General features: G+C 41.4%; 2 protein-coding genes and 1 pseudogene across 5 annotated transcripts in view; 2 read left to right on the top strand and 1 right to left on the bottom strand.

Annotated features, from left to right (window-relative positions):
• Positions 1 to 77: 77 nt before the first annotated feature.
• On the bottom strand, positions 78 to 14367 carry LOC107660817 (SH2B adapter protein 1-like). Of its 4 annotated transcripts, XM_016450247.1 has the most exons (11): positions 14012 to 14367; positions 13700 to 13745; positions 10568 to 12577; positions 9802 to 9903; positions 9206 to 9297; positions 8974 to 9059; positions 8548 to 8700; positions 6460 to 6671; positions 5608 to 5782; positions 2905 to 2995; positions 1242 to 1352 (listed from the first exon to the last, which is right to left on the bottom strand). In XM_016450247.1, exons 3-11 carry the CDS (start codon positions 12242 to 12244, stop codon positions 1331 to 1333), a joined length of 2610 nt encoding a protein of 869 aa, XP_016305733.1. In that variant the 5' UTR covers positions 12245 to 12577; positions 13700 to 13745; positions 14012 to 14367; the 3' UTR covers positions 1242 to 1330. The 4 variants fall into 4 exon arrangements, with proteins under 4 accessions (XP_016305744.1, XP_016305733.1, XP_016305727.1 ...); XM_016450241.1 differs by lacking the exon at positions 13700 to 13745; XM_016450253.1 differs by lacking the exons at positions 13700 to 13745; positions 14012 to 14367 and adding an exon at positions 12761 to 12840.
• Positions 14368 to 20222: 5855 nt separating this feature from the next.
• On the top strand, positions 20223 to 22131 carry LOC107660843 (heat shock 70 kDa protein 1-like; annotated as a pseudogene).
• Positions 22132 to 23772: 1641 nt separating this feature from the next.
• The window catches only part of LOC107660806 (phosphatidylinositol transfer protein beta isoform-like), an 11832-nt gene continuing 8830 nt past the window's right edge, over positions 23773 to 26774 (top strand). Inside the window, exons 1-3 of the mRNA XM_016450232.1 lie at positions 23773 to 23895; positions 24307 to 24337; positions 24556 to 24701. Coding sequence (XP_016305718.1) covers positions 23876 to 23895; positions 24307 to 24337; positions 24556 to 24701 — 197 coding nt within the window. The 5' untranslated portion in view covers positions 23773 to 23875. The remainder of the gene's footprint in view (positions 23896 to 24306; positions 24338 to 24555; positions 24702 to 26774) is intronic.

Genomic DNA, 26774 nt, shown 5'->3' with positions numbered 1-26774 from the left:
ATAAAGGCATTTTGAAACAAACAAACAAATAATACTATTATTTGGACAATTATTATATTCTAATTATTATTATCATCATCAGTCATTATCATTTTTGTATTCAATAACAATTTATCTTTTAAACTAAAGGACATTCTCTCTCCCTCCTCTGGACTCTAGCTTTGAATAAACACAACAATAAACCCAAAGTCTGTAAAGCTAAAAGGAAGGGTAGGATGTAAAGACAGAGAGGGAGAGCAGAGGAGCTGGGCGACAGATCAGGACTCTGAGGTAATAATGGAGTCTATGGAGATGTTTAATACGATAAGTATTAACCTTAAGAAGTAATACTACTGGACTTCAGAGGACTGGGCTTGCTTGTTTTTGGCCAAACTTGACGTTGTTAAGCCCGAGGCAATGCCTGCTACTGAACTAGCAAAATCAGTACAACTGAAATGAACAGGATAAAAAGTTATTACTTTGTGACATTCGCATTTTGTCAGTGGCAGAACAAAAAGAAAACAACTCAAAAAGCTCCAGTAATAATAATAATAACAACAACAACAACAAGAGTGCTGGTGGGTAACAATCTCTGAACAAGTGAAAATTTCCGCTCACCTGACAGGAAAAAGAAATTCCTTTCGTATAAGTGCGAAGGCTCAAAGAATACTAGACATCTGAATAATCAATAAGTGAGTCCGACACTGTATTGACTTGAAGGACTCCTCAAGAAATAAGTTGCTAAAACACGACACCAGCTCAGTGGCGGCGCTGACATTTTTGTAATTTCCTATGCAGCAGCAGAGGAACTTTTGCACTGACAAACACTGGAGAACAAATTAGTAAAAGCTGACCAACGTTTTCACAACGCACCTACAATTTAGTGTTGTACCGTTACTTAGTATTTTTTTTTAAATGTACCGTCAGTATCATATATGCTTATGTGTTTGGGCGTCTCTCTCTCTTTCTCTCCATCTCTCTCTTGCACCGTGAAAGCTCATGTTTAATAGTGTTAATAACTCGGTCTCTCAGTTCTTCCGCTGGAGAATACTGAAAATACTGATTGTGAAGGGCTTTCCTCTTCCTCCTCTATCCCACCTCGTTGTTTTCCCCATTTTAGAAGAAAGAGTACTGGTTGTCGATGGCTCTCGCTCTCCCTCCTTCTCTCTCCTCGCCCTCCACCCCTTCCAGCTGGAGGAGAGGCGGCTCACGCTCCCGTTCCTCGCACTCCTCCGTCCCGCTGCTTGCTCCGCCTCCTCCGGCGGCCTCCGTCTCGCTCCCTCGTTCCTGCGGCGGGGTTGGGGGCGGAGGGCGTCCCGGAGGCAGAGGGGGAGGAGGTGGCTGAGGAGGACTACGGGGTTTGCTGGTCAAGTCTGAGAACAGCAAGAGAGGAGAACCAGTAGAGGAGGAGAGAGGGGTGAGAATTAAATGTGTACAAGAGTAATGACAATAAGATGTAAAGTTTGAGGAGAAAACCTCAGCTATGACACATGCTAGTAATGGAATCGGTCAACACATTGAACACACCCTGGTCCCTGCCTCCTCTATACAGCCGTAAAGAGTCATCGATTGATTGCATTGGGACTCATTGAAACATCTAGAATCACGTTTATATTTAGACAGAGCTCGCTGTCTACAAATGTGTGACATTTTATCAAAATTACGATTAACGCAAGCTATAGTGAGCACATGTTAAATGAATGTGTTACCCTGCGACACACATTTCAGGATGGATGTGTGCAACTGAAACCCAGCTGTGAAAGTGGAAGTGGAAGCAGACAGATGTGCACTGAAGTGAACGGATGACTTGTCGCTACTCTTTTTCGGTCTTATTCTGACAAGCTTCCTCTTCCTCACAATCCTGAAAAAAATGTTTCCCGCATTTTACTCTTTCATCTACTATAAAAATGGACCCTTTTTACGTTCTTAATACAGTTTCCTCATCTTATTATGCAAATGTAAAAAAAACGGAATGTTTTTATATTTGCCTAATTTGGGGAAATGTAGTATCTCTGTACACTGGAAACGACTGATTTGCGTGATGACACCCACTTTGATGATTCAGTCCAGTCCATATATTCCTTCACTAAGAAATGCACTACTATTTAAAAGTGTAGGGTCTGTACGTTTTTTTGTTGTTGTTGTTTTAAAGAAATTAATAGTTTCAACAAAGACATTAAATAAAAGGTTTAAAATTGCATTAAAAGGTTTTAAATATATGCTGTTCTTATGAACTTTCTATTCATCAAACAAATTAAAAGTTTCCCGAAAATATGAAGCAGCACAGATATTTTCAACATCATGATGATAATAAAATGTTTCTTGAGCAGCAAATCAGCATATTACACTAGTCAACGTTTGAAGTGGATCAAAACCTTCATCAAAGTTGTCCTAAAACCAAAATGCGTTCTTGTCTTAAGACAACTTCGATTAACTTTTTTGATCGACTTCAAATGTTGACAACTGTAGAATGATTTCTGAAGGATCATGTGACACTGAAGAATATTATAGTAATGATGCAGAAAATTTAGCTTTGCCATCAGAGGATTAAATTACATTTGAAAATATATTAAAATAGAAAACAGTTGTTTTAAATTGTAATATTTCACAATATTAGTTTTACTGTATTTTTGATCAAATAAAAGCAGCCTTGGTAAGTATAAGACTTGCTGACCCCAACATTTTGAATAGTAGTGTCATTTTATGAAAGTGAAATGGGCTGCAACTGCTTAAGGTTCGATAATTTAGTTTCACATGACCATTTCTTTTCTTTATCTGACTCGAGCTGTTTTTGGTGCTGTACCTTTAATATTTTTATTATACCCCCAATATTTTTAATATACCCCCCATGTACCAGCATGATTTTATTTCCTTCTTTCAGACCTTCTCTGTCTATCTCTCTCTGTTGAATCTGGTCTCACTTACACACAGTCAGAGATGGGGGTTGATGGAGAGTCGGGGTGGCGCGTGGTGATGACATCACAGACTGTGGGGCGGCTGCCTGCCCTTTCCCGGCCTGCGAAGATGACCCAACGACAAACAACAACAGAAACAGCCAATCAGAGCTCTGATATGCACTATGGAGAAAGCCAGAGGCTGAAGCGGGATGAGAGGAGGGAGAGGAGCAGAGGTAAGGTAGGAATTAGTATGTGACCGGAGATCAAAATGGTGACGGAAAGAACATAGATTCATGTTAGAAAAAAGAATGGAAGGGAGTAGAAGAAGAATAGGAGAAAAGATGCACTGAAAGATAAGTGTAGATTTAGTGTCTAGGAGACAGAAAGTGTTGAAAAGGAGATACAGGATGGAGGACATGAGGAGGAAATTGTAGGTAAGGTGAGGAGTTTAGTGGGGTAATATGTCAGGTCAAGCACAGAAAAATTAAATCAAGACACAATCATTGTCAAAAAGCAAAAGCAAAGCCATGCACAGCCAGCCCATGGCAGACTCTGGCAGCAGCGATGGATCTGCGTGTGCTCGAGTAGTCGTGGCAGATGCTTGCACAAAGTGTCCTATAAAAAGCATGCCGTGACAGGAAGTGATCTCACATACGGGGTGATCCCACATTTAGTCATATCCCTGTGACAGGTGCGAACAACTCATGCAGTGGCCATGTTGTTTATGAATACACACATACACAAATACACATATGATCACTCTCCAGATTCATCCCACTCACATGACACACACAAGCTCAGTGCCAAAGACTGTGTGCGTCACTAAAATCTGCCCAGGCTTCAAGACAATGACAGAGGACACCTTCTAAGAAATATATCTTGCTATTTTTTTCCTTTTATGGGCCCACCAGGATCTCCCCCAAAACAGCTGTTTAACTTAACATTTATGTCTATATTAGGGCTGTCAACCGATTAAAATAATGTGATTAATTGCATCACTTTGTCATAGTTAATGCAATCATACTACTCTCACTCACAAGAACAAGTCAATATTTCTGAAATGGTATAAAATGCACAGGAAATGCAAACATATGATAACATTTGATATAATAATTCAATAGCAAAACAACTTGAGTCATAGTTTATGGATAGTTATGTCACATGTGGTGTGAAGGTCCAGACTTGTGTATGCATTAACACTTCTATGCATGGCAGTGATTCACAGATCAATAATTGAATTTCACTATGTTAAGAATGCAAATGACTTTACCTTTTGCAAAATATATCATCTGGGTTTAATTTATAAATAAATAACCTATAAAAAGGGTCTTTCTCCATCATTTAAAATGGCTGCTCTGCTAGAGACTTTGAAAGCTTTGAGCTTTGAAGTGTCTGAGAAGTTTTTAAAAATAACTCCGAAAATAATTATTAAATTGTCAAATTATATAAATGCTAACAATTGCTTAAAAAAATTAACACTGTTATACATTTAAAAACCCTTTGTATAATTCAGTGTATAAAATATCAATTAGTCAAATAAACAATGTGTTATTTTTTATATTTCCTATATTTGTTTAGCAGTAATGTGGATACTCCAGTCACTAAAAATGTTAACATTAGGATGACAACCTTTCCATTGTGGTTTTATTCAACAAACATAAAATGTAACTCCCAGTGCTGCTTTACAGCTGCTGTTTCACAATTTGAGTTGAATTACTGAAATAAATTAACTTTTCCACGACATTCTAATTTATTGAGATGCTCCTGTATAATTAAAGGGGTCATGTACTGAGAAATCAAAATTCCCTTGATCTTTTGACAGAAAAGATTGTACTATATAAACATCCTGTAAGTTTCAGAATTCAAAACTTTGTTGTTAGTCTAAAAACAGCTTATATTGAAGCCAGTCTGCCAAAACAACAGTGGAATGTACCACTGTTTGATGTAATAGTGTGGATAAACACTGCCTACGAAGATGATCAACGCCTGCTTCTACATCACTGCCTCTTTAGCCCCGCCCACCGATTTGAACATGTAGTGTAACGAGAGGGAAACACAGGTCTACACAGAAACCAAATGATAAAGATGCTCCAAATAAAACAAGTGCAGTGCCCGGTTGTGCAAAAACAGTCTTTGCATTGCCTTCCTTCTGATCCCAGCGTTAAAAACATACATTTTCTTTCAAGCTTACAACTGTCTTTGATTTTTAAAGTTGAATTTTCTCAGTGGTGTTTTTGATGTAAACTCCCTATATCATTGCTTTGCTGTCTTTTTATTCTCTTCTGTCTCTTGTTTAGATATTTATCCTTTGATTTTTTTGTACAGCACAATGGTCAACTACTGTTGTTTTTATTTGTGCTATATAAATAACATTTGATTTGATTTGATTTGAAAACAGAACAGAAAATATTACCTCTAATTTCCTTCTAAATTATGTTTTTTGATGTACAAATCTTGATAACATTATAAATGGACCTCAGAGAATAGTTCAAAATAAAAAAGGCAGTTCATGGCCCTTTAAATATTTTTAATATTTGAACAAGTCTCGGAAATATAGTCAGTGTATTTATATCCATTCAGCTGTTCTGAGGGAGATGCAAGTAGCACCTGTGATCACTTAACCTGCCTGTGCACTCAAAAATTATCTGGCAACTAAAAATACAACATTTGCCTGTTATCTAGGCTCTGTTGTAAACCCTCACGCCTTAAAGTTGAGCCCAGCCTTCCATACCTGGTTGCCGGACATTAGTGGACCCCACAAAACTGATGAGGGTGACATCAGAGGCGCCCCCAGACTCCAGGGGAATGGGGTGCACACGGAAATGCTCCAGCATGTCAAAAATGGACTGGAACCAGAGATGCTGCACACGACACTGTCCATCCTCGTTCAGGGAGAGACGCAAGTGCTGAGAGGAAGATGCCAAAGCAGAAGGAAGAGGTATGTGGTTTTGAGACAAACACATACTGATACTCCTCATCAGATGTACTACACTACCACACAAAAGTTTGAAAGTAACAATTTTATATATATATATATTATACTTACATTCATATATATTTTTTATTATATTTCACAATATCTTTATTTTTAAACAAATAAATGCAGCATTGATGACCAAAAAAAAAAAACTTTTCAAACTTTTAAACTGACGTCAAACTTTTAAACAGTAGTGTAAATCAGTGGTTCCCAACCCTGGTCCTGGAGGCACCCCAACACTGCACATTTTGCATGTCTCCTTTCTCTGACACACCAATTTCAGGTCTTGGAGCACTGGTCTCAAACTCAATTCCTGGAGGGCCACAGCTCTGCACCGTTTACCTGATCCAGCTAATCAAGGTCTTCAGGGTTATTAGAAACTTCCAAGCAGGTATGATTTGGAGCTGGTTGGAGCTAAACTCTGCAGAGCTGTGGCCCTCCAGGAATTGAGTTTGAGACCACTGTCTTGGAGTCTCTACTAATGAGCTGATGATCTGAATCAGGTCTGTTTGATTAAGGAGACATGCAAAACATGCAGTGTTGGGGTGCCTCCAGGACCAGGGTTGGGAACCACTGGTGTAAATAATCACCCCCATTGGCATTTACCTTTGCTTTGCCCTGGAAGTTGAAGGTGAGGACATACTCCCCACGCCGTGTCTCACTCTGCCTCACAAGGAACACTCCATGGCTGGCCATGCCGCCCGCCAGCACCAGCTGGGCTGCCTTAAGACGGGAGAGTGTACCGTGGAACCACTGACACTCACTCAGAGGATGTTCCACCGTCTCTGAAACAGAACCTTCAGAGAACAGGAACGACCCTGTGGAAAACAAGGAACAAACTGAATACCTCTGATCTCTGAGTTAATGTCAGTAGCTGGGATTCCATTCTATACACTATATGGACAAAAGTATTGGGATACCTGCCCAATACACCAACAGGGACTTTAATGACATCACATTCTAAACACATATGGCGCTTTTCCACTGCATGGTTCGGCACAGTACGGTTCGGTACGGTTCACTTTTGGAGGGTTTTCCACTGGGTACAGTACTTGGTACTTTTTTCAGTACCACCTCGGTTGAGGTTCCAAGCGAACCGTACGTTACCAAAACGTGACGTGTAAACTCTGCTGATCACGGATTGGCCGGAGAGAATCGTCACTACACTGAACTTGCGACACAAGACACAACAGAACCGCTAGATTTAAATCAGCACAGCCAGTGAAGGAACGAACGCAACTGTTTTGAACGAGCGCACCTTTTTTTAACAACCAAAAATGGCTGTTTCGTTGTCTGTTGAGGAAGTACAGATGTTCCTCTCGTTGACAGCAGAGGAGCGGATCCAGCGAGAGCTTGATGGGGCGACGTGGAATGAAAAAGTTTTTCAGGAGAGGCAGTGCAACTATAACGACATGTTAATAATCCCGCCCACTCTAAAGCGGTACTAAACTGCAGTGGAAACGCAAACCGAGCCGAGCCGTGCCATACCGTACTGAGCCGTGCCGAGCCGAGTCGTACCACGCAGTGGAAAAGCTCCATAGACATTAATATGGAGCTGTTTCCCCCTTGATAGCTATAACAGCTTTTTGCCTATTTATCCAGTAGAGCATTTGTGAGGTCAGGCACTGATGTTGGACCAGAAGGCCTGGCTTGCAATCTCAGTTTTTGTGCTGATATTAATGCCAGTGGAAGTTTGGAACTCTTCAGCTATTGAAACAACAGAGCATTGGCCACTTTTACAAACCATGTGCCTCTGCACCTGATGACCCCGCTCTATAACTTCAAGCTGCTGTTCCTAAATGCTGCCACTTGCCAATAATACAGCTGATTGTGGACTATCTAGCAGCATAGAAATTTCACGAACTGACATATTGAGAAGGTGGCTTCCCATCACAGTACCACACTTGAATTCACTTAGCTCTTCAGAATGATCCATTTTTCCCACAAATGTTTGTGTCTGATTAAAACTCTTAAATTCAGTCATTAAGAGGTGTGTCCTAATGTTTTTGTCCATACAGTGTTTTTACCTGGATTTTGCAAAACCTCATAAAAAACAGATGAGCCATGTTACAAAATAATTTGCTCAGAGAAGACAAAGTGAGATCAATATCACTGCATAGCATCTCTATTTACTTCGCAATGAAACAAAAGTTATGATCCAAGTGAAGCAGATCCAACTGAAATGGATTATCGAAAAAAGGAAGAAAAAAAAAACAGGGCAGACAGCATACATCGCCAGAGAGAAGTCTGTTATTTCATCTGATGATCTAGTTATTTTAATTAAGAATTACAAAGTCAAAAACTATACAAAACATATGCACAAATGAATAGCTCAAAATGTGATCAAAAAGATGCATTTAGAAAATAAATAGGGTGAATTTTTATTTCGTGCTGACTTTAATGAAATAGCAACAATGGCTTTTGCAGTGGCTAAAACGTCCATATCTTTTTCGTAAGTAATGATTTTGTTTAACACATGGGATGGGAATTCTGCTTTCCTTGCAACTTGTTTTCTCGATATTCCTGTTTTATATATAAATTAAATAAGCAACTTGATTGAAACTTTGACTTCTGTGCCCTATTTAATCATTAAATGTTTAAACAAAATGCATTAAAATATAAACAGGATTAGGGTAACATAGATGTCAACATGGCCTCTACCAATATGTGTGTGTGTTTTGCGTAGCACAGCACCTGTGGCATCAGGAGTTTCTGCAAAAGGTGTGCTAAGACCGGCTCCGCCCCCACCAAGCAGTCGACTGTCCGATTCATCAAGAGGGGCGCGGGGTGGCAACTCAGGAGGTAGAGGTTCCAGCTGAGGAGAACCACCAACTCCACCATAGCACACTACAGTGAAAACACATCAAATGACAAATACATCACCATCTGTAGTTACTGATAAATATTTGTATTAATTTTTACGGCTAAATATAAATATTTCAATTCAGGATCAGATGTTTTTAATGCTTGTTAATCACAAAATTGCTCCCCTCTATTTAAGCAGTCTGAGATTTGAGGGCTGATTTTAGCACTGGCAAACATCACACAAGCACAAGTCCCATTACACATACTGTCCTGAATGCAGCTGACCACATCATGGTGACATCTCCAAACGCTTACCTTGAGACAGGCGGTCGTTGAATTCTGGCGTACTGCTGAGGTCGGTGAGAGCACTGCCGCACACTCCCTCAACATCCTCTTGCTCACTGATGAGAAGGGTCAAGGAGTGCATTTGAGATCTGAGTTTTGATTGCCATAGACGCAAGCAAACTACTAAGAATTATCTCATTATAGCCTTTCAATATACATTGTGGTTTCACTTTTTTTAATGATTCAAAACACAAAGTCTTACCTCAAACAGATGGCATTTCTGATGTCACTAAGCCAAGCTCTCATCTGAACCGCATCTCTGGTCTCGATCACGTACTGCACCTGACCTTCCAACTGAGAAAAACATAAACAGATCAGATGTGTTTATATGCAACGTGGTTATTTTTTAATGATATGGATCTTTGAGAAGGGTGTTACAACACAGGATGCAAAAGTGATGCACAATCACAATTTTGAATAAAATATATAAGATTTCTATTATATTTGTATAAAAATATACTTAGTGGTGCTTTTTAACCACCAAAAGAGTTTAATTTCTAAAACAAGAGGCATGAAATATATTTTAATTAATTTACAATATAAATTTTTCCTCCTGTAATTTATCTATACAACAAATCTAGAAGTGATATTTAACAAAACCCACTTTGTATGGTGAAATGTCATTATCAACAAAGCTCATCAAACATGTATTTGTGTACAACCATTAATGAGACATCACATGACAGTGGCAACAACATCTTTGTTACATATGTAAAACAAAGTTAAGGTACAGTTCTCCCATCATTATTGCAGATTTGACTAACTACTACAGACAAAAATAGAGCAGTGCTGATGCACCTGTAGAAGGAAGGTGTTCTCTTTGTCTGGCACCTCTATGGCTGTAGTGCTCCTCACATCAACAATTGAGCAGCATGGGACAGTCAGTCTGGGCTTGGAGGACTAGAAGTATTCAAAAACATCAAAATATATAAATGATTTATATCTTAAGCTATAATAATACAAATAGCTAAATAAATATACACAGACTACTGTTCAATAGTTTGGGGTCAATAAGATGCTTTGCAAGAAATTAATACTTTTATTCAGCAGGGATGCAACTGATCAAAAGTGATAGTAACGGTATTTATAATATTACAAAAGATCTCAAAGAACCGCTTTTCTTTAGAACTTTCTATCCATCTAAGCATTGTGAAGAAAAGTATGCCAGTTTCAACAAAAATATTAAAGCAGCACAAATGTTTTCAACATTGATAATAAGAAGAAATGTTTCTTTAGCACCAAATCGAATATGCTGAATATTAGAGTGATTTCTGAAGGATCATGTGACACTGAAGACTGGAGTAATGGCTGCTATAAATTCAAGTTTCTAATTGGAGGATTATATTACATTTAAAAAAACATTCAAATAGAAAACAGTCCCTTTAAAGTATAATAATATCTCACAATATTAGCGTTTTATTGTATTTTTAATCAAATAAATGCAGCCTTAGAGACTTCTTTCAAAAACATTAAAACATCACACCGACCTCAAACTTATGAACAATGGTGGTGTAAATAGAAACTTCCACACAATTGACATAAGAGCAGGAATCATCTCACTCACCTTAGGTGGGATGTAAAACTCCAGGAAATACTCCAGCCCTCCATCCCCTCCGTCCTTATCTCGTTCTTTCAGAACTAGACGGCACTTGTGCCAACGCATCCCCCTTCCGCCTGCAGCTCCTCCCATGGCCATGGGATGTCCCGACGCTGTGCTGTCCGTGCCGTGGTGCAGCAGTCCAAAGGAAAATCCCGGGAAACCATGAGTGCTGGCAAACTCGTCCGAAGACGAGCACACGGTCACACCTCCCTCCCGTACCAGCCTGCCCATCTTCCTTGGGGCACCGATGCTGCTCGGTGGTAGCGCCGAAGGCGACACAGACGAGGAAGGTGGAGCTGCGGTGGACAGAGTCGGCGGCGGTGAGCGGGACAGTCGCAGTTTCTCCAACCGGTGACTCCATTTCTCCTTCTCCCCATTGCCGTTGCTTCTCCGCCAGTCACGGGCCTCGGAGAGCGAGAGGGAGGTGGCGCTACTGGAGGATGATGGGGGCAATGAAGAGGACGACGAGTGAGGGAGAGAGAGGGGAAGGGAGAGAGAGACAGGGAGAGACGCAGGAACGCCCTGCGAGCCAGAGTTCCTCTTGCCGTCTTGCAAGCCTGTAGTGTAGCTGTAACTGGAAGGAAGTTGGGCGGAATTACCCGAGCTGCAGTTCTGAGGGGCGTCACTGGAGGAGCTGCGCCAGTGCAAGATGCCTCGCACGCTCCCTCGGACGCTGCGGCCCACGCTGCGCAAAGAGAACCGCTTTTTTAGTTTATTCTTCGAGTGACCCCCAATGGGTGTCCCATTGCCTTTTGACCCAGAGTTTGCTGGTGTGCCAGAGGGATTGGGGCATGTCGGAGTCTGGCTGAGATCGGCTCTTTCCGAGGTCGTATCACCCTCGCCCTCATTGTCCCTTGCTACTACATCTGTCTCCACCTCCTCTCCGGCGACAGGCCCCACCCAGCTGTCTTCCTCTTCTTCCAGGTCTTTGTATCCAGGTTGGTTATGTTTGACCGCTATTCCCCTGTCCTCCCTCCGCCCGTTATTCCCGCCCATAGAGGAAGAGCATGACGAAGAGGAGGACGGTGGGAGAATCTGAGTATGAGCATACGAGTCCTGAAATGTTCCGGCGCTCTGGAATCGCTCCGAGCCGCGGCCCTCTTGGGTCAAGGCCAGTTTGGGCGCAGCCTGCATGTGAGTAGGTGGGCATGGGGTGGAGGCTTCTGGCGGCAGCAGGGACGGAGATGCTGCATCCTCCTCCAGCGACGTAACATCAGATTGGGCGACCCAGCTCACCGTTCCTTCCCTACCGACACCGGTCCCCTCGAGCTCGCTCTCGAAATGTCGAATGAATCTGTCTGTAAAGCGGCGGCAAAAAGCAGTGGCCGAATCAGGGGAGTAATGAGGGTTCTCCTGCAAGAAGGCCCGGAAATGCCGGGCGAAGTCACCGGCGGCTACTCGGGCGTGGAGCTCACAGAACTCGGTCCAGCTAAGGCAGGGAGACGGAGATGGTGTTGGCGTGTCGGATAACGATGACAAGGGCTGACTGGCAGGAGTTGGAGGAGGCAGTGGTGGGGGTCTTGTGGAGAGTGGCAACAGTGATGGAGATGGAGGAGAAGGCGATGGAGACGGGGAGGGCGGAAGGGGAGACGAATTAGCCGCAGCCCGCGGACTGGGCGGGGTTAAGAGGGAGCCGTTCATGACTGACTAATAAGTGATCAATTTAAGACCAACCGATCCTCAAAGATGTCAGGATCGTTGTGAACAACATGCGTATGGGGGGCGCTCGATCTGCTCATCAGGCTACGCTTTTACAATAGACATGATTTTGGTAAAATGACTGATAATTGTTTCCCCGCATTTAAAGAAAAGGATTTGACTCTAAAATAGTTCACATTCTACACAAAATGTGTAAACGTGTGTATGGGGAGTAACACTGAATTATGTCATGAGCAGCAGGATGAGCTGATGGTAGTTCTCAGGTGATCTCTGGTTTTAAGGCTCTGCGAGGATCCTGTGGTAGGGATTTGTGACCTAAATGTCAAATAAAGAGAGAAATAGATAAATGAATATTGTTTTCAACAACAACAAAAAATAACTAGTAATAAATAACAATGTGGTCTTAACAAAAAATTATTTAAAACAGAAATTATAACAATATTACAGTTAAAAGGGATTGTTCAACCAAAAATGAAAAGTCATCATGGTGTTACAAACCTGAATGAGGAGATATATGGCAGAATGACAACTTTTCTCGGATATAAAAATAATGCAATGAAAGTGAATGGAGACTGAGGCTATCTTTCTGCTTTACTTTTTGTATTCCACATAAAGTCATACAGGTTTGGAATCTATCTCTCTATCTATCTATAACAACACAAAGTATATGTAATAAATGATAACTTGAAAGTACATCTCTCTTGACCCAATGTGACTCTTATCATGTAAACAAATGAAACGTGCTCATTTATATTCTACAGAAATGTACGTTACTATGCTGTTAATGCATTATCTAAAAGGGCAGCGTTTCCAAAAAGCATCGTAAGCCAAAGTTAACCATAGAACCATTGTCAATCAATGCAGCTACGATCAACTTAGGCCAACGATGCTTTTAGGAAACGCAGCCCTTTTAGATTATGCATTAACAGCATAGTAACGTAAATTTATGTAGAATATAAATGAGGATAAATCATATCAAATCGTATAAATCAGGATGTTTAAGTCTAGATTCTGTTTTGTTGTTTTTGTTTTAGCACAAATATTTCCTACAAAAGTAAGTCACAAAAGGAAAATTGGCTTTAACAATTACCACTAAGCATTTCATGAACATTATCAGTCTAAGCACAAGCTTTGCAGCACTTCCAATGCTGCAAATGTGAAATTTATACGCTTTAAGTCTCATACATGAACGATGTTGATGAAAGCGTTGTTTTGCTTTGAGCTGTGAGACTCAATACACCTGATATCTTAAGAACTTGCTGAGCGCTAATTTCTCATTTATATTATTATAGAGCCACATACAACCAACAACTGGAGCTTCTTGAGCATTTGAACCAAAACGAATCGAAACCGAGACATTGATATGAAACCAGTTAAGACGATTTACATAAGCGGAAGATGCTGCAATGATGCGCATAAGCTCCAGTGATACCTCACCATCTTCAGGCCAGTGTGTAACGCGAGGCCGGTGCAGTTAACTTAGCTGTAAAGAAAAACACACCAAGCTTAAATGCCTGTGGATTGTAGTTACAATAAAATTAAGCGATATGGGAAACCACACAAGGCCTAACAACGCGCTTCGCCTAACTAGCTGCCTGAAAGAAGTTTAATTGTCACAATACGCTCTAACGCTTATAATGTCAACACACCAAGCTAACTCGGGCTAGCCAGTTAACTTTAGCTCATGAAAACACTGGCTAGTTTGCTAACGATCCCATGCAATAGAAACAAAATGTCAAATTAACTCACCTTTTTGCACAAAAGACGCAATTTGTTCGCTGGCGTGAGTGAAATCCGAAAGAGATTAAGGGCAAATGTATATTGAACTAGCCTGGTGCTAACTAGCTAACTCAGCACTGCTAATAAATGATCAAGTTTGAGCTGCTGGTCAGCTAGCTGGCTGTATTGCTAGTGTGTCTGCCAGTATTCCGATTAATAGTCAGTCCTCTCCGTCTAGCTGTCCCCTGTTGATGCTAAACCTATTCATGAATTATATGGTATCTATTTATTCATAAGGGCTTTGCAACTGCTCTTGTTGCAGGTATATGAATATTTCTCTGCCTGCTGTCCCAATCAGTCTCTCGCGATATAGTGGGAGAGGGTGTAGGTTGGGGGACAGGGAGTGTTGGAGAAGGGGGATTTTCAATGGCAGAAAAAAAAAAATTCGGAGGAAGAGGGATGTGCATTTTTTGGAGAAGCCACATTGTGCAGTTGTGTAAAAAAGTAAAACAAGGATGGATGTTGCTCAGGCTGATGGCTGAGTCATATATGGAGGATGTACACTGAACTTGAGATTGCTTCTTGATTATTTCAGTAAAAGAAGCTGTGCTCACTGAAAGCTATTTAGAGGACTGAGAATATGATAAATACTATGTGAAATACGTATAAAATTATGTGTAACCCATAATATGTACATAATGTACTTCATGATTATAGAAGATTTGATTAATTTCACTCCAAAATCTCTTAACTGTAACTGTCCTGCAACAGACCTTTTGGGATTTTTTTGACCCTATGGAGCGCCCACTCCCCCTTTTACATTGTGTTTATTCAGAGCGTGTGTTACTGTGTACCCATGGAAAATTTGCAGGGAAACGCCAATAGAATATTCTGTTTATTTTTGTTTACATCAAAGAAGTAAGGAATTTTAGCTCTAAAGGGCAATAAAGCACAAATAAACATTCATTAGCCTTAAGTACGCTGACTCGGCTTAAAGAACACTTCCTTCTCCTCACACAGTAAACATTGCAGTCTCCCAGCAGAGTAGAAAAAAAGGCCACCATTTTCCCACAGAATACCATATTCTTTAGGTATAGGCTATGATGATGAGCGTGTATTGTCATCAGAGATCAGCAGGGCTTTGTGACTTTAATGTGGTGTGCATTCAATGTTAAATATAAAGAATGTTTATACTATAGCAAAACACATTCATGACTGATTTTGATCATGATCTAAGCCATAGCCTCTTTTTTATATTTATGAGACCATCTGTAACATTTTCTTGAAATATTTTAATTTATTATTGTTTCAAACTCTAAGCAGTCTTAATGAGAAGAATACCTATGTAAGTGTATTCTTAAATATTATAATTACATTGGTAATAAAACCTGATTATTATTATTATTGTTGTTGTTGTTGTTTACAAATCACTTTTGATCTTTTTGGAAAGTGTGTAGTTGGCTGCTTACAATCACTGTTAATATGTATGCGGTCTATAAGCAGTAAGTGTGCCTTTCACTCATAATGACCAGGTCCAGAAATATCCAGAATGGGCAAGAACAGTGAAACAGCATTTACATGCAATAAATGAGCACAGCTGTTATAAATCATCTTGGGTAGAACATTTATATATACTGAATCTTATGAGGATTATTTGCAAGTAAAATTTAAATTCAATAGACTTGTTTTAACTTTGGTATAATGCTGCATACCGTATCTTAAAGTACAAACAGCCCCATGGGCCGTGGCAATAAAAACCATCAGATTTCTTTAAAGCTGCAGTCCGTAACTTTTGGCGCTCTAGCGGTTAATAAACAGAACTGCGTGCGTCTTGCGGAAGAACATTGTAGCCGGAGCTACTTCTCTCTGTTTATGTCTACGGCGAATCACGCAGGTACTGGGCTACTCCGCAGCGGTACCTACCCGAACCAGTCTAAATAGTCCGAATATAAACACTTATTATAGGTGTACCGTAGTAATTCAGGACAAGCCAAAAACACGGTTTGGAAAATGGATTCATGGTGTACTCTCTTATTATATACATTTTGAACACAAAAAATTTACGGACTGCAGCTTTAACAAACTGAACATTCTTTAACAAACCAGACATTCTTAATAAAGCAGGAGATGCCATTAACTATTTAAAACTTTTTGTGTATATTTATCACACCATTTGAAATGTATTAGAAAACCTTTGCCAGACTTACAAGGCAGTTATCTCTAATATAAAGATGGCTATGCATGCTTTTTCAAGATGTAAAATTATAAGAAATCCTATTTTCTAATGGTTAATATTCTCTTGCAGTTTCACTCCCTCACGAACAGACAGGTGTGTATGTGTGACAAAACAAACCATTGTCTCTCGTTCACGTGCCTTTAGAGGGCCTATTGACTACGGCTTAACAAAACATGTTAGGCTACATGCATGCAGCCTACGTCTGCACTGGCTAGCTGGCTAGTACTCGATCATCTGAGGAGCCTAGGGTTACGGACGAACCTACAAAAGAGTGTCCTGCTGCCGTGTCAGCAAACAACCTTTTTGGGGGTGGACTTGGACTCTTGCACGATGCGGGCACGACTGTCTCCCGCACGTGTACAGTCAATACAGACCTGTCTAGGTCAGTTCAAGACAGGGCACCTAGTACACGTAGGCTTGTGTCTCAGACAGTTGGGTCTGATGGCGGCGGCGTCGCTCTCAAACAGTTTTTACCCCAGTTGAGGGGTTGTCACGTGTTAGGACGGACAACACGACAGTTGTGTCGTACCTCAATCATCAAGGAGGATTACTTTCTTGCCCCCTGTGCAGGCGTGTTCTTCTTTGGGCTCAGACAAAGCTCCTGTCGATCAGAGCAGTCCATATCCCAGGTCGCCTGAACTCAGGAGCGGACCTGCTCTCGAGACAGAGTCTGGAGGATGGGGAGTGGAGATTGCACCCCCAGGTGGTGGATCTTATATGGCAGGGGTTTGGCTGAGCGAAAGTGGACTTGTTTGCTTCGAACATGACTACGCACTGCCCGCTTTGGTTTTCCCTGTCTCCCCCGTCACTTCTAGGTCTGGATGCTCTGGCCCACAAATGGCCCAGGACCAATCTTTATGCTTTTAAAACCCCCAATCCGGTTGCTCCCAGCAGTTCTGTTCAGAGTACGAACAGATTACTTACTCTTGTTCAACAGCAACAACAGCAAAGAGTTTCGATCCATAAACCGTTCACTCAGTCTCGTGTGCCGCCAGATCTACCCATGCACCCCGCCCCACGACACATCACAGAGGAGGAGCTGTGGGTGCTGGAGGGCTGTCTGCACAGCTGGAGGAGCGAGGTGGAGAACGACACCAGGGATCTGCAGGTCAGTATATCTACAGAATCCACAGAAGCATCAAGCTTATGTATTCTGACAAGTCCATGATGCAGGTGCCGTACCGGCTGCATGCTGTTTTGGTCCACGAGGGTCAGGCTAACACAGGTCACTAATGGGCGTACATCTTTGAACAACCATCACCATCTTTTTTGGGCACAACAAAATACCAGCTGTAGAAGCCTGACTCCATCTGAGTGGGGAGTATCTCCTCTACAGCCCCTTTCTCTAGGAGTGACACGATCTCCTGACTTAAAATCATTTGTTAATGATTTAACAAATCAGTTATTCATTAGATTAACAACTTAGAATTGACAGACAGTTGACCCTGAGAGGTCAAGTAAATACTTACAGCGGATCTAAATATTTATAGTTAATTATAACTAGTTATGATTAATTATTCATATTTCCCCAATGAGCTGATTCGCTACACCACTGAGCCGTGCGGTCGACATAGATCCTAAGTGACCTAACTGGGCAGAGACTCAGGCTAACTGGCCCCCCATCAGCTGGGGAAAAAGCCTCTAAGACCACTTGCTGAAAGCGAAACGGAGTCGAAGCGACCTTAGGAACATAATCAGGCCTAGGTCGCAAAAAGACTTTAACCAGTCCTGGGGCAAAGTCCATACACGAAGGACTGATGGAGAGAGCCTGCAGATCCCCTACCCTCGTAAGGGAGGATAAAGCCACCAAAAGAACCGTCTTAAGGGTCAAGAGCTTCTCTGACACAGACTCCAACGGTTCAAAAGGATGGCCTGTCAGGCCCTCCAAAACAATCGATAAGTCCCAAGAAGGAACTCGTGCTGGGCGGAAAGGCCTAAGCCGTCTCGAACCCTGCATAAAACGGGAGACGGGAGGGGGTGGCGACCAACCGAAACACCTCCCACGAGTGCATGTCCCGCCGATATGGCCGCCACGTACACCTTAAGAGTGGCAGGGGTAACCCCCTCAGAGAAACGACTTTGACGAAACTCCAGTACTGAACCGATGTGGCAATGGACTGGATCCAGAATGCGCTGTCTACACCAAGAGGCAAAAAGTCTCCACTTGAAAGCATCTAAGCGTCTCGTGGAGGGAGCCCTAGAATTTATAATAGTGTCAGTAATCTCAGCCGAGAGACCGGAAAACACATTAGCGTACTCCGCTCAGGGGCCACAACCATAACCTCCATAATTCCGGTCGAGGATGCCAAATCATGCCCCGAGCTTGTGTCAACAGATCATGTCTGAGGGGAACCTCCCATGGAGGGCCAGCTAGCAGACTGACCAGGTCCGAGAACCACGACTGAGTGCAGCCACCAGCAGCAGGTGCTCCACTCTGTCTGATCGTACTCTGAACAGAACTGCTGGGAGCAACTGGATTGGGGGTTTTAAAAGCATAAAGATTGGTCCTGGGCCATTTGTGGGCCAGAGCATCCAGACCTTGAGGCAATGGGGGAGACAGGGAAAACCAAAGCGGGCAGTGCGTAGTCATGTTCGAAGCAAACAAGTCCACTTTCGCTCGGCCGAACTTCTGCCATATAAGATCCACCACCTGGGGGTGCAATCTCCACTCCCCATCCTCCAGACTCTGTCTCGAGAGCAGGTCCGCTCCTGAGTTCAGGCGACTGCTCTGATCGACAGGAGCTTTGTCTGAGCCCAAAGAAGAACACGCCTCGCCAGCCTGCACAGGGTGCGAGAACGTAATCCTCCTTGACGATTGAGGTACGACACAACTGTCGTGTTGTCCGTCCTGACTAACACAGACGAGCGTGAACGAGCCGCAGGTGGCTGACGCTCTACTTCCCTAGCCCTGCGCAGGATGAGCTGACGAAACGCGGCGGACTGCTGTTTCGTTGCTCGAAACTTCTCCACGACAGTCGTGACCGAATCCCCGAACAGACCGTCACTAGAAATGGGGGCGCACATCTGCTTGATAAGCCTGGAGTACACCCATAGAATGGAGTGTAGCCGCGGCCTGCCCAGCGGCCATGTAAGATTTTCCGATTAAAGCGGACGTAATCCTACACGGCTTGGACGGCAACAGTGGGTGTGACTTCCAAGACCGAGCAGAATTCGGCGCGAGATGTACCACGAGAGTCTCTTCTACGACCGGCATCGCCGCATAGCCGTGATCCGCCATTTTAGAAACCGTGGCGAAATCAGCGACAATGGGATTAGTAATACGCGCCGAAAAAGGTTGTTTCCAAGACCTCGAAACCTCGTGGTGGAGGTCTTGGAAGAAGGGGAGAGGCCTACGGGACTGAGACAGAGTGCGGCTAAATCCTCCGAATCGGAGGCTGCTGTGGACAGCACGTCATACGGCATACAACCGAAAGACAGAAAAGATCCTTTTATTGGTCAATTCAGCATGAGCTTTCGAGAATTGTTTAGAATATGAAAGAATGAGACCGACTTCTGTATTTAAACAGCAGCGCAGGTTGGGAGCATCAGCGTTTCTACAGGACCAACTACAATTACGGGGAAAAGCGAAAGTGACAACGACTTTGAGGAAATAAAAATCTAAATCTGCTGAAGCTACAGTACTTCTACTACTACAGCATTTTAAGGTAGCATATTTCTGTATTATTCTTGTTCAGTTTTTCTTTATTAATTCGTTTACTATTAAGTGTGTATCTGCCATTTGTGTCTCAAAGATCAGTTAAATCTGTATCACCATTACTGGTTCTTTAACACTTTGTGAACACTATTAACATCAATTAACACTATAAAAATATATGTACAGGTATTAGTAAGCCTGTCTAGAAACTTCCTTAGACCTTCCTCTTTCATATTTTTATTTACTAATTTCATATCATTTCATTTTTTCGTACAATGTATAAATGTTTTATTTAATAATAAATATTTACACATTTTTAATTTTCTTATAGTTACCTACCTGTGAAAAAGATGTTATCAGCAAAAGGAGTTGCTATTGGGATTGACCTGGGCACCACCTACTCCTGTGTAGGGGTATTTCAGCATGGAAAAGTGGAGATCATAGCCAATGACCAGGGAAACAGAACAACACCCAGCTATATTGCCTTCACAGACACTGAGAGGCTTATAGGAGATGCAGCTAAAAACCAGGTGGCCATGAACCCCAACAACACCGTGTTTGACGCTAAGAGGCTGATCGGTAGAAAGTTTGATGACCCAGTTGTGCAGTCTGACATGAAGCACTGGTCTTTCAGAGTTGTCAGTGATGGAGGGAAGCCTAAGGTACAGGTTGAGTATAAAGGAGAAACCAAGTCATTTTACCCTGAGGAAATCTCTTCCATGGTCCTGGTGAAGATGAAGGAGATTGCAGAGGCTTACCTGGGACATAAGGTGACAAATGCTGTCATTACAGTTCCTGCCTATTTCAATGACTCCCAGAGGCAAGCGACTAAAGACGCTGGAGTAATCGCTGGGCTGAATGTCCTGAGAATCATCAACGAGCCCACAGCTGCAGCCATTGCCTACGGCCTTGACAAAGGCAAAGCTTCAGAGCGCAACGTCCTGATCTTTGACCTGGGCGGAGGCACCTTTGATGTGTCCATCCTGACCATTGAAAATGGCATCTTTGAGGTGAAGGCCACAGCTGGAGACACCCATCTGGATGGGGAGGACTTTGACAACCACATGGTGAATCACTTTGTTGAAGAATTCAAGAGGAAGCACAAGAAGGACATCAGTCAGAACAACAGGGCCCTGAGGAGGCTGCGGACAGCATGTGATCGAGCCAAGAGAACCCTCTCTTCCAGCACTCAGGCCAGCATTGAGATCGACTCACTGTACGAGGGCATCGACTTCTACACGTCCATCACCAGAGCGCGCTTTGAAGAGCTGTGCTCAGACCTCTTCAGAGGAACACTTGAGCCTGTGGAAAAAGCCGTGAGAGATGCCAAGATGGCAAGTCTCAGATTGATGACATTGTCTTGGTTGGAGGATCAACAAGAATTCCAAAGATCCAGAAGTTTCTGCAACAATGGCAAAGAACTTAACAAGAGCATCAATCCAGATGAGGCAGTGGCTTATGGTGCTGCGGTCCAAGCCGCCATCCTCATGGGAGACACATCTGGAAACGTCCAGGACCTGCTGCTGCCGGATGTGGCACCACTGTCCCTGGGTATTGAAACCACAGGTGGAGTCATGATGGCCCTCATCAAACGCAACACCACCATCCCCACCAAACAGACCCAGACCTTCAGCACCTACTCAGACAACCAGTCTGGTGTCCTGATCCAGGTCTATGAGGGAGAGAGGGCCATGACAAAAGACAACAACCTGCTGGGTAAATTTGAGCTGACAGGAATCCCACCTGCTCCACGTGGAGTCCCGCAGATCGAAGTGACCTTTGACATCGATGCCAACGGAATCCTAAATGTGTCCGCGGTGGACAAAAGCACTGGAAAAGAGAAGAAGATCACCATCACCAATGACAAGGGCAGACTGAGTAAAGAGGAGATTGAGAGGATGGTGCAGGACGCAGACAAATACAAAGCTGAAGATGATCTGCAAAGAGAGAAGATTGCTGCCAAAAACTCTCTGGAGTCTTACGCCTTCAACATGAAGAACAGTGTGGAAGATGAGAACCTGAAAGGAAAGATCAGTGAGGACGACAAGAAGAAAGTTATTGAGAAATGTAATGAGGCTGTCAGCTGGCTAGAAAACAACCAGCTGGCTGAAAAAGAAGAGTATGATCATAAGCTGAAGGAGCTGGAAAAGATCTGCAACCCAATCATCACTAAACTATACCAGGGAGGGATGCCAGCTGGAGGCTGTGGAGCTCAGACACGTGGCAGCTCAGGGGCCCACTATTGAGGAGGTGGATTAGGTATGAGATGGGCAGTGTCTTAATTTATTGTTTAAGAATTTTTGGACCATTTATTTGAACGTTGTTGTTTATTTGACCACTACTGCTGAATTTCTAGTGCATTGTATGCTGCATTTTGTTTTTGTGGAGAAGATCATAATATTGATTAAAGATTGCAGTTGAACATTTAAATTTACGTTTGAAAGATTGCATATAAAATGTATTTTTGTTTGGGATATCTGTTCTACTACATGTTATAAGAAATGTTATTTGTACAAGACTGCTAATGGTATTTCATGTAGGAGCTGCACGTTAAGAAATAAATAGAAAGTTTTCAGCATGCTGACTGTTGAAATGTGGAATTTTCTGTGTGCATTCCAATTGTAGGCATTAATGTTGTGCCATATTCCATATGAAAATATTTTTGTTTTGTCCAAGGCTCTGAACATTCTCAATAAACTATTAAAAATGTTACCAAATGTTACAAAAGACTGTTTAAAAAAATTAAAAAAGACTGAATACCTAAAATTGATTGACTCTAAACATACAGTAAGCCTAAGCTAACTCTATTTTCATTATTATGGGCTTACTTACTTGATTATTACTTAACAGTGAAATGCATAAAGGCTATATCTAACTAATGGTTACGTAACATAAAGAAAAAATAATTTTACTGATGCCTAAGTGTGGTTACAGCAGTCTGGGTTTAAGAGACAATAATAAAAACAAACCAAACAGAAATGATTAAACTGAACTAAATACAGTATAGTTAGTAGCTAGTTAAACAGACTCAGCTTATATTTGTAGTTATCTTAAAGGGAAAGTTTACACAAAAATAATGACTCTGTGATCATTTATTAATCCTCATGTCATTCCAAACCTGTATGAGTTTCATTTTTGAGGAACATAACCATATATTTATGTTTTTGGAAGTCACCAAAAGTGTCTGGTTACCAACATTCTTCAAAATATAGATTTGGAATGAAATAAGAGTTGCGTAAATTAACAGAATGTTCATTTTCGGCCAAACTATCCCTTTAAGAGTTTATTGGGAGATTATATGCACTAGTTAGATAAATTACAAAAGCAGGATTACAAACAAACTTTTCATTAAAACAAACAAATCAAAATTAAACTGTGAAAAGACATACATATATCTATATATCTGTAGCATAAAGGTAATCTCTCCAGTGTTGGGGAAAGTTAATTTTAAAAGTAATGCATTACAATATTGCGTTACTCCTTAAAAAATGACAAATTGGATTACTTAGTTACTTTCTATGGAAATTAATAAGTTATATTACTTTTTCTCGTCTAGGCTGTGCTTGCTGGTTTATTTTTATTATAAAAGAGTATCTATTTTAAGCAATTGTAAAAGCCTTTTCACACACATCAAACACATCTTTCATCTGTGCTGTCATTCTGGATTGCATGAAGAATAGGACGCAGGAGAAGAAATGCTATGTTTATCTAAAGTAATTTGGCTTAATCGTAATCTATCTATCTATCTATATGACATAAAGATTTGAAGGACCATTTGTCAGGTTTGCAGACCATCCTAAACCAGCCAAGCTCTCTGCTGTTTAATTAATGACAGAAAAGACTGACAGTGCCATGTCTAGCCCACGAAATTCCCTTCCCATCATGGTCTCTCTGCTCAAACCCCAGCGTGTCCTCCTCACGCCCCTCTCCGCTGATGACGCGCGGGGTTCATTTCCGGTGACCGCAGTCTGTTGTTGAGTGTACCGTTCTGTCCAGAATCGGGATGGTACTCGTCAAGCAATAGTGAGTGGCTTTTACTGTATTCATTAACTGGATTCAGTTGCGCTATATTTTACAGTCTAGGCTGCCGTTTTTTAAGCAATTTTCCATATGGCATAATAAATAGATGATTTTAAGCCTGTGATTTGGACGGGCGCTAGCCGCTTAGCCTGCTTGATACAGCATTATAGGGTGTTTAATGGACCGCGTCTCCACCAACGCCGCTATTCATCAACACATGATAGTTTGAGTGTTTAATAAGAGTAATATATTGAGTTCAGACTCCGCTGCGTTAAAGCGCCGGTTTATTGCAAAAGAAAGCGGGGCCAGCTAACGACACGCCCGTTATACAGGCGCGGCGTGATGCAGTGTCCATGGTATGAGAGAAATAATGATTCAGTGCTGCTTTTAATCTCTGTTTACTTCTCTTTTCAGCCAGGTGCTGTTGCCATGTTCAGTAGAAGAGGTAAGAGTCCCTGCTTTTACAGTAACCGGCTGCTGCGTCTTCTGTGGGGCTCAATGGGGATCTGTGTTTCTGCTTAAGCAAATATTCTGACAGCTCCCTTCACTTTAATGGAGTCAGCAGCACCTCTTCTGCATTACATTGTTTGTTTCTATTGTGCTGTGAACTGGCGGACAGTTGCCACTAGTTATTTATGTTACACCCCCTCGCCCCCCTCTCAGTACCAGGTTGGCCAACTGTACTCGGTTGCAGAGGCCAGTAAGAACAACACAGGGGGAGGAGAAGGGATCGAGGTCCTCCGAAATGAACCTTACGAGAAGGACGGAGAGAAGGGCCAGTACACCCACAAGATCTACCACATACACAGGTGAGAGCATGTGTAAAGACTTTGATCATGTTGACAGTCATGCTGGTTTCACTTTATCTGTAAGATAAGACTGTGATCACAGAATTGTTGTAGGAACCTCTGGCAGTGACATCTACTGTTTAGCAGTTACACTTACTATTCTGTTGAAATATACACAACCGTTAACTTGGGGTCAGTATTTTTATTTATTTATTTTTTAAAGAAAATGGTTAGGTTTTCATTGAATTGTTCAGACGTATCATTAAAGACTTCTGCATTGTTACAAAATGATCTATTTCAAATAATTGCTGTGTAGACTCAGCTTATATTTGTAGTTATCTTAAAGGGAAAGTTTACACAAAAATAATGACTCTGTGATCATTTATTAATCCTCATGTCATTCCAAACCTGTATGAGTTTCATTTTTGAGGAACATAACCATATATTTATGTTTTTGGAAGTCACCAAAAGTGTCTGGTTACCAACATTCTTCAAAATATAGATTTGGAATGAAATAAGAGTTGCGTAAATTAACAGAATGTTCATTTTCGGCCAAACTATCCCTTTAAGAGTTTATTGGGAGATTATATGCACTAGTTAGATAAATTACAAAAGCAGGATTACAAACAAACTTTTCATTAAAACAAACAAATCAAAATTAAACTGTGAAATGACATACATATATCTATATATCTGTAGCATAAAGGTAATCTCTCCAGTGTTGGGGAAAGTTACTTTTAAAAGTAATGCATTACAATATTGCGTTACTCCTTAAAAAAATGACAAATTGGATTACTTAGTTACTTTCTATGGAAATTAATAAGTTATATTACTTTTTCTCGTCTAGGCTGTGCTTGCTGGTTTATTTTTATTATAAAAAAATATCTATTTTAAGCAATTGTAAAAGCCTTTTCACACACATCAAACACATCATGCTATTTCAAATAATTGCTGTTTTTTAAACTTTCTGTTCATCAAAGAATCCTAAAAATATGTATCACAGTTTCCACAGAAATATTAAGCAGCACAACTGTTTTCAACTTGATAATAATAAGAATGTTTCTTGAGCTCCAAATTATCATACTAGAATTATCTGTGAAAGATTGTGTGACAATTCAGTTTGCCATCACAGGAATAAATTGTTTTAAAATATATTCTAATAGAAAACATTTATTATAAATATTATAATACATACTATTTCACAATATTCCAGTTTTTGATAAAATAAATGCAGCCTTGGTGAGCATAAGAGACATTAAAAAATATTGAAAAATCTTAACCTTTTGAAAAGTAGTGTATAGGGAAGACTGGGGCAAGTTCCACACTTTTTAAACTTTGTCTTGGCTTAAAAACAAAACAAAAAACTAACAAACAAACAAAAACATTTGGACATTGCCTGGTTAAAAAAAACAGTACATGGGTTAAGTCACAATAATAGACTTTTCTGCTAAATGTGAACCTGGACCACAAAACCAGTCATACGTAGCACGGGTATATTTTTAACAATAGCCAACAATACATTGTATGGGTCAAAATGATTTTTCTTTTATGCCAGAAATCGTTAGGATATTAAAGGGTTAGTTCACCCAAAAATGAAAATTAGGCTGCGTTTTACTCACTCCCGAGGCATCCTAGGTGTATATGACTTTCTTCTTTCAGACGAATCCAGTCGGAGTTATATTAAAAATTGTCTTTGATCTTTCAAGCTGTTTAATGCCACTCAGCGGGTGTTGCATTGCTTCAGTCCAAAAGAACTTAAATAAAAATCGCCCATCCATAAAAAACAGTGTCTCACACGGCTCCGGGGGGTAAATAAAGGCCTTCTGTAGCGAATCGATGCGTTTTTGTAAGAAAAATATCCATATTCAAAACGTAATAATCACTTTAATGAAGCTCGCGCTCACTGTTGTACATGGAAGCAGTTCCGAGCGGATGACGTACGAGGTCGGCTTTGCGCATGCGCCGCTCAGAAGTGACGAATGTGGAAACGCAGGGGAGAGATCAAAACAAAACAACGGTCAAGAATTAGAAGTACAAAATGAGGATTTGTAAAGAAGAATGTCAGAGGATTTCAATATAAGCCAAGAGGAGACT

The sequence above is a fragment of the Sinocyclocheilus anshuiensis genome, unplaced genomic scaffold (assembly GCF_001515605.1).
Source record: "Sinocyclocheilus anshuiensis isolate Anshui unplaced genomic scaffold, SAMN03320099.WGS_v1.1 scaffold2630, whole genome shotgun sequence".
Taxonomy (NCBI): domain Eukaryota; kingdom Metazoa; phylum Chordata; class Actinopteri; order Cypriniformes; family Cyprinidae; genus Sinocyclocheilus; species Sinocyclocheilus anshuiensis.
Note: the sequence above shows the minus strand (reverse complement) of the source record. Positions and strands in the feature narration are given on the sequence as shown.